We start from the raw sequence: 8,785 nt of genomic DNA, 5'->3' as shown, positions 1-8,785 counted from the left end.
TCACAATGTTAAGGGAAAGAGAAGAGAGAGAGGTATTTTGGGTTTCCTAACACAGTCCCTGTTTAAGAGTGACAAGGGTGCTCCTTTGTAGATACAGTACAGCCAGTGAGCGTTGTCACCCTAGGACAGGAAGTGTGTTACTAGCAAGATCACCAGATGAAAATAAATGAAAATAAGAAAGCTCACGCTACCACCTGACCTGTAAGCTGCAATATATGATAATTTTTGTAGTTGGGTTTAGATACTCTTTAAGTTAAAGGTTCTCTGGAACAAATGTTTCGCCTTCTATCTCTTTACGGAACAAAAAAGGAGAAGAAGTAGTCGACTACTGACGGCTGCTAGAGGGAGTGTTTACAAATCAGTATATATAAATATAATGACCAAAATATGACCAACATTATAAGTGCAGGAGGCTCAGTTGTATGCGTGAGGATACACATCAGCTATAAAATGTATAATTAATGTATTAAGTAAAAGTAGAAATTACATCATCACAACATTCATGCTGACATGACAAACATATAACGGAAAAAGAAAATGCAAATATCGCTCAGTTGTTGCACCAATGCAGAAAACGTCCAATATTTCCCTTGTGCCTCTTTAATAAGTGGTCTTTTTTTCTCTCTGCACCTGTTCTTTAATCTGGGGGGCTGATGATATGAAGTCGCCGACCAGTTTATCACACAGACTCCTTTAAGACCTGAATTTCCATAACAAAGCTCTCCACATATGGTAGCCTGTCTACATTAGGGGCAGCTTGTCCTCCGTGCGAGCCCCTCTGTAGTAATAAGCAACCACTTTGCCTAATTGGCCTCTGCACGACTCAGCTGCGGCGACTTCCCCCCAGCTTGCTGTATCACGCTCCAGGGGTCATAGAGGAAAGGAAGGAGGGGTGGGGGGGGACCTTGGGAGGGGTAAAATATCTAAGGCCTATCTATAAAAATCCGATTGGGAATAAAGTCCTTTGTGTGAACTGGGAGCAGCAGCTATTTCTAGCAGGAGAAAGGGATGCAGACGGAGGCAGCTGGGGAGACTGACAAGCTCTGATTGGCTGCTCTGCGGACAGAATGTGCCACCTGCAGTCCTTTGTGTGATGTGACTGAATTACATTACAAGCAGCCTGGCTTTGATGGGCTCCTATAAAAAAAAAAATTGTACGTGCCCCTCTGCAGAGAAATGCAGAGCAGGGGCCGCACAGAAAAGCAGACAGATTATTAAACGGGGCCCACAGGACAAAGGGTGCTGCAAGAGATCTGTTCCTAAATATGCGCAGTCACCGAGCAAGGACAAAAAGCTGATAAAAATGCAGTTTAAAAACCCCCCCCCCCCCTTTATTCAGGGCTGAGATGAGAAATCAGACAGATTTCACCTGTCAAGAGAGATGGTTGTGATTTCTGTGCTGCATGTATTCGGATGTAGATGCAATGTTGCAGTCTGTCTTCCCTTTCGCCAAGAAGCCTCTCCACACATGAGCTGAATTACTGAAATAAAATGATGACTTTGCATCTCCTTTAAATAGTCGCAGTCACCGAGCAAGGACAAAAAGCTGATAAAAATGCAGTTTAAAAACCCCCCCCCCCCCCTTTATTCAGTGCTGAGATGAGAAATCAGACAGATTTCACCTGTCAAGAGAGATGGTTGTGATTTCTGTGCTGCATGTATTCGGATGTAGATGCAATGTTGCAGTCTGTCTTCCCTTTCGCCAAGAAGCCTCTCCACACATGAGCTGAATTACTGAAATAAAATGATGACTTTGCATCTCCTGCAGATGCTGCTGCTGCTGCTACTGTTCTATACATCACATCGTAGCCAGGGGGGTTAAAAGGCCCATGGCAGATCACTACAGGTCAGCCAATAGTCTGCTGACCTAAAACACTCATCCGACGCCCTTAGTCAGCAACATAACCAATGGGGGGGGGGGCTATATAAAAAAAACAAACGCAACATGAACACAAAGCCATTCGAACAAAGATAAGCTCTGCAACAAATGTATAACATTGTAAGTATCATACACAAATGAGGGTTCACTGATTAAGCCTGCAATACACAGTATAAACGACTAAAAAAAAAAAATGAAGAGAAAAAAAATCTTAAGTTTTTTTTAAATATCTTAAATTTATGAATCTGATTTTTTTTCTTTTAAAAGGAAAACGTATTTATGTAAATATGGCCAGCTTTATGTTACTTATATTCTGAGTGAATGTTTGAGAGTACTAGGCGACCGTCCGTCCCAAGGACAGTCCATGCCTTTCCCCTCTAGAACTGATAAGAACAGATACTACACTTGATCTTAGCCAAAAGGCCGAGAAGCGATGAGTGAAAAATCTTTAATGCATTTAGGGTACTATTAGACATCCCAATAAATATTCCGCTTCACAGAGTGCAGGAAGGAGTCACCTAGTTGCGGATGGATCTCAAATAAGTTTAGGCGTCTTTACTGGTCGTTGTCATACATGCCGGGCACCTTTCTCTTCAGTCTCTGTTTCCCCAGTTGTAAGTTAAATGTGCCAAGATAAAAGGGTGGTGCTACTGTCAGAAGTTTGATGAGAACCTCCGCAAAACTTAGCGAGGTCTCCGAAGTGCAGCCCCATGGTTTATTTGCTTGTCTTTCAATGCCGAGTTGTGAATGTGAATGTTTTAAAGCACTTGTTTGTGTCTAAATATGCACTATATGGGCTGAGGTTTGCGGACCCCTTGACTATCATACTTACTACATGGCCCAAAAGTACACTATATTACCAAAAGTATTGGGACACCTTTACACGCACATGAACTCTAATGCCATCCCAGTCTTAGTCCGTAGGGTTCAATATTGAGTTGGCTCCGCCCTTTGCAGCTATAACAGCTTCGTCTCTTCTGGGAAGGCATCCACAAGGTTTAGGAGTGTGTGTATGGGAATGTTGGACCATTTGTGAGGTCAGGTACTGATGTTGGAGGAGAAGGCCGGGCTCACAGTCTCCGCTCTAATTCATCCCAAAGGTGTTCTATGGGGGTGAGGTCAGGACTCTGTACAGGCCAGTCAAGTTCCTCCACCCCAAACTCCCCCATCCATGTCTTTATGGACCTTGCAAACACCTGAATCCAATGATTCAGAGGGGTGTCCCAATACTTTTGGTAATATAGTGTATGTAGATACCCTTTCTAAACCACTAAGTTTAGATGTCTCTAGTGAACTCCACTGTTAATACTACAGCATACAAAGACATTTAAGACAATTCTGGGCTCACAACCTTGTGACAACATTTGGTGAAGGTCCTTTTTTTGTACCAGCATGACTGCGTCCCTCCGTACAAAGCCAGCTCCATTAAAAGATGGTTTGACCAGTTTAGTGCAGAGGAGCCCGACTGGAGCCCTGACCTTAACCCTACTGAACACCTTTGGGATGAACTGCACCAATGATTGCATGCTGGGTCTTCTCATCTAACCTCACAGAATGCTCTTTTGGCTGAATGGTGCTGTATAAACACGGGGGGGGGGAGCCATATTGGTTCTTCATATAACTAGCCTGCTTAATAGTGCTGCATAATGGTTGTGCCTCACTGCTTTTCTCTCTCAGTGCTCTGGCTAGCTAAGCTTATCTCTGCAGTCGCAGAGCAAGGTTATTGATCACATTCCTCTCGACTACTGACGACTACTAAAGGGAGTGTTTACAAATCAGTACGTATAAATATAATGACCAAAATATGGGAATAATGAGTCTGCCCAATCAGAACTGACAGGGTATTTGACCACAGTGGGGACACTATACACTGCTTCAGATGTGTTTAGGTGCTTGCAGCGTTTACCTGTGAGCTGCATTCTGTTAGTTGTTAAAATGGCAGAGTATTTGGGGGAAAGGTTAGCAAAGGGAAATATATTATTTTTGTGTGCAAATATCGATGCATTTTCCATGCACCAAATCAACAATGCCATTACACAAATTCTATGTATAAATGAAAAGTGATATGCAACAGTTTCTAATAATATCCCTTGGAGTGTGCCAAAATAATCAAACATTTGCCATCTTCTAGAGTTAAAATGTGTTCTAAAATGTACATAGTTACCACACTTGTATACATACTGTAGTGTAGAGGGGCGAACAGCGTGAAGCAGCACTGCAAGAAGTGGAGGTGTGTGGATGGACCGAGCACCACTATCATGCAATTAGTCTTTGTTATTCCCCTATTTAGGTTCATCTTCCTTCCTTGTTATCAAATAAGAGACAGTTGCTTTCAGAAGAGACGAATACAATCTGCAAATGACAGTCACTCAGCTGAACATAGTGTGAACTGATGAACTGAGCTTTTTGTTTTTGTATGCTGTAGTAATGCCAGTCCCCTTCACTGGAAATGGCTGAACTCACTCATCCGGAAGATGCCCGCGTACTGAACATATAGTCGGTGTGATGGTCAAGTGTCTACAAACATCTGGCCATATGGAGTATGCGTGTGCTGCTATACGTCACCCAGGTCGCATGACATACAGTATATCTGCGGATCAAACCAGTGCTACATCATTAGGTTGGCATGCTCTAAGCTGTAGAGGGGAACTCAGGGTGACTGTCACTGGCAAGGCCGTTCACTGCTCATACTCAATCACTGCGCGACTGTGCTACAAATCGCTGTAAAATGAGCAAGCTGGCAATTCCACTGGAAATAACTATGATCTCATGCACAAGGTTGCAAATAGGGACCTATTGGCATACAGCACAAAATATGCCTGTGTTTTGCGGTGCCCAGGAGCCCCAGCTGCTGCGTTTTTCTGTCCATAGGAATGTTTGGGCAGAAAACACTGTAAGCGGGTGTACGTGTATAGATGGCGTTACCAGCGTTAACACGTGCACGGGCGCACGTTCAGGAACTTACTAATGTGCACGTGTAAGCACCAGTCCTATTCATTGCAAAATTGAGAAGCTGGGGCTCCTGAGCACCGCAAATACAGCTGTATTTTACCCTACATGCCAATAAACTTTTATTTGTTCCTGTGTGCATGAGCCCTTAGCGAGAAATTACTTTAAAAAAAATAAAGATTGCTGTTAATAAATTGCCCGCCTGATGTGGCCCTAGGGGAGCAGAGGTACATTCACAGCTCTTTACATAAACCAATCAGTGTATAGTCATGTAAGTGGCACCGTTAGAAGCAGACACACACCATCCTGTGGCTGGAGGAAGCACCATAGGATTGTGTAAGCTGCGGCATGTGGATGTGTCAGCTCAAACTCTGAGCTCAGGATTCCGGACATTGCTTTGCTGAATCACTGTGACTGAGCTGTAGGAGTAAACCATCAACAACTGAACAAGGGGAGCTTGAAACAACTAGAAGCTGCAATATTCTGCGTTTGGCATCTAGCAGTCGTGGTGAATAATTAAAAAAAACATGTCTCCTGATAAATATTTAATTGGGTCATTTTCTTTCTGCTGTCTTGCGGCTCCCCCTGTTTAAGAGACAATGGTAGGCTCCTGATAATAAGTGGGGCAGCCCGGAAGCTTGTATAAATGTATCACAGACAGCTCAGGCACATTGTGATCTGGACAAGAAGCCAGTCCGGGGTACAGAGCATGGGCCTGGCTCGCAGGATGATGTCAGGCGATATGACGCAGGAGGGCAGAAGTATACACTCGAGTAATATCTCCACCGTGCACAACATTCCCATGAGGGTGCTGATCCGGCCCATCCCATCTGAGCTAGATGAGAGCAAGGTGCAGAGTCTCATGGACACCCTGCAGGTATAACATACTTTTTCTTCTCTTTGGTCCAGAGCACTGGCTCATATTACAGATTACGGAATTAATTATTAACAGCTCACCGTTAAAGCAAACCTGTACTTGTGTTAGCACTCCATGGCTGCTTAAAGAGACCCTGGCGCCAGACCATTTGTTTCAACTGCAATCTTCCCATAAGATTATATGAGCATTTAATGCATTCTATGCATGCAATTTCCTGTAGAAGTCTCCCCGGTGTAGACATTCAAACGCCCTGAGACAGCTGCTGGGTGCCGCCATCTTGGATGCAGGCCCGGCGCTACCGCAAGGCAAGGCAAGAGGCCGCCTGAGGGTGAGTGCGGAAAAAACAGGGCATTTTGACAAGTACTCGTAAAATGCAACTTTGCCTGTCTAGGCAAGAATCCTATCACCGGCCCTGCTTGGATGTGATGTCAGCAGACTCAGAGCTGTAACAAGTGACACACTCTAGCCCTCCAGCTAAGGAGAAACTACAAATCCCACCATGAATCTGCCTCTGGGATTCATGCCTGTGGTTGTCAGAGTCTTGCAATGCCTCACGGGATTTGTAGTTTCGCCAAAGCTTGAGGGCCAAAGTTTGCCTACCCTTGCTCTATAGTATTGCCCTCTGCTCCTCCCCCGGAAGCTACATAAAATTTTATGTTGGGAGGTGAGGAAAAGGGGAGAGGAGCTGGGCCATCACATACGGTAATTGGACACTCAAAGAACAGGAGAGGGCTAAGAGGTAGGGGGCCTTGCAAGATAACTGACTCTTCTGACGTTTATTAACTGTTCTACCATGTTCATTGTTTAAGGAAAAGAAAGTAAAGTGTTTGCTTTACAATAAACATTTGAAGTACTTGCTTCTTTTGTGCTTTTACCTGTAATGTTTTGAACTGAAACTAAACTCGGGTGTTAAATCTGTACCATAACTATTAACAAAAAATGTATCTTATTTGTGTATCACTCGGCCGTAGATCCTCCAATCATCTCTGAATTGGTGCCGACACTGTCCTTCCTTCTGGAGGGGGGCTACTTCTGTTCCCCATGGTCCCTGTGCGTGTTAAGTAGTCACTGCTCCAAGCTCGCTCCTGTGATGATCATTGGTATCTGGATCACAGGACTCCCTTAAAGTGATATTAAAGCCAATTTTTTATTTCTCCTTTAAGGAGACCCTCCTTTGCTGGAGGCTGTTTTGTTTTTTTTAAAGTTCTTCATTCCTCGTTTTCTAGTGGGTCCCCGCCATGCTCTCCCCCGCCCGGGTGCTAGCCATCGTTCTAATGGAGGCACCCGTGCGCGCTCGTGCCCGTAGCGGCTGTGTGCGTCCATAGACACGCCCCTTCCCTCTTTGATTGATGGCAGAAGGAGCCTATGGAGAGAGTACAGCAGTGACCGGTCTTTATTACAGGAAGTTCCAAGCCTCACACTGGAATATTGCACAGATCTAAAAAAAAATACAAAAGCTCACCTGCAGGGCTATTCACGAAAGGGTGAAGAATTAGGGGTAGTGGACAATCTAGGACAACATAGCCAAACTGGAATGTGAGCTGAATTGGAGAATTTTTCCAGTTCAGCTATGTTGTCCTAGATTGTTCACTTCTATCGCCTTCTCCAAACTCTTCACCCTTTAGTGAATAACCCTGCAAGATTCAAGGAAGAATACCAGCTCTTGTATATAGATAACATTTGCTTATCCCGGAGTTCAAATTTAAGTAACTTACCAGAATGAAACTTGCTAGGGATAAACTGTGATGAGTAAGAGCACATACAGCCAACCACCCGCTGGGCATCAATGTAAAAGTTCTGTAAATTTTCTGTTAAAAAAAGAAACATTCTAAACATTTAAGTAACCATAAAAATCTCTATAGAAAAAAATGCTACGATACCAGTATGCCAGGTCCGTATGGCATACTGACCTGGCCAGCTGGAAGCACTTTTGTAGGTCCGTATGCCATACGTCCTTGGCAGCGAAAGGGTTAAACTATGTGTTTTTATTCTAACCAATTATATTTCTCTGGACACTGCCCAATAAGGAATTCCTACGTTTTGTGTGGCAGTGGGTGTAAGTATTTCAAGGGAAGAAAATAATACTGACGCAATGTATGTCATTATGACTTAGACAAGTTTGAGTATGACTAAAAATAGAAACTGAGCCTGCAACTATGAAAAGCAGAAGTACTTTACTGCAGGGGTAGGCAACTTCAACAATCCGGCTTTTACGTAACTACAAGTCCCGTGAGACATTGCAAGACTTTGAGAGCCGCAGGCATGACTCCCAGAGGCAGAGGCATCATGGGATTTATAGTTCCACAACAGCTTGATAGCCGAGGTTGCCTCCCCCTGCTTTACTAGGTAGGCAACACAACAGGGGTTATAAATTGCAACATTTAGGAAGAGAAAACATTTCACATATGCTATATTGAATACAAGGGTGAACCTATCTGTTGTGCTATAAACAAATATGACCAATTGTATTACAGGACGATGCAGACCGGGTGCCCCCTATTGATGTCCTCTGGATTAAAGGTCGCAATGGAGGAGACTACTTTTACTCATTTGGTGGATGTCACCGTTACGCAGCACATCAGAGGCTCAACAGTGAAACCATAGCGGCCAAAATTATCCAGTCGTCCATCAGTGACCTGCGTACATACCTGGGTTCCAGCACGCCTGACCTGCAGTAGCCCTAGCTATAGACCCCAGTGTGCAGAGAAAAGGATCGCTCACTCACATGGAGTTCTGCGGGAATGTTCTAAAACACGCACAATGAACTGCAACATTTCCTGAGCCCAATGAACGCACAACTCTCAAAGCCCTCAATGGATTTCACTATGCTAGGCCCCCCATTTAACATCAATAGTTATAACAGAACCCTGCGCTGTGAGATAAAGGAGTGAATAGGGAAAGCATTTTCCATTTTCATGATCAATCTCACAAGATTCTGAGGAGATATGGCAAGGCCTGGTGTATTTTCAAGCAGAAATGTCTGAATACAAAGCTGTTGAAAAATAAGTTATTTTCCTAAAATGATATAGATTGTAATATAAACTAATAACTGTATATGAACCTAATTTATACCCATGTTT

At 43.8% G+C, this 8,785-nt stretch overlaps 1 protein-coding gene across 1 annotated transcript; it reads left to right on the top strand.

Annotated features, from left to right (window-relative positions):
- Positions 1-5,444: 5,444 nt before the first annotated feature.
- Positions 5,445-8,566, top strand: SRXN1 (sulfiredoxin 1). Its single transcript, XM_018556416.1, has 2 exons — positions 5,445-5,705; positions 8,180-8,566. The coding sequence occupies exons 1-2, from the start codon at positions 5,475-5,477 to the stop codon at positions 8,381-8,383; spliced, it is 435 nt and encodes a 144-aa protein (XP_018411918.1). The 5' UTR covers positions 5,445-5,474; the 3' UTR covers positions 8,384-8,566.
- Positions 8,567-8,785: the final 219 nt, after the last annotated feature.

The sequence above is a fragment of the Nanorana parkeri genome, unplaced genomic scaffold, assembly GCF_000935625.1.
Source record: "Nanorana parkeri isolate BGI_ZX_2015 unplaced genomic scaffold, ASM93562v1 scaffold237, whole genome shotgun sequence".
In the NCBI taxonomy this organism is placed as follows: Eukaryota; Metazoa; Chordata; class Amphibia; order Anura; family Dicroglossidae; genus Nanorana; species Nanorana parkeri.
Note: the sequence above shows the minus strand (reverse complement) of the source record. Positions and strands in the feature narration are given on the sequence as shown.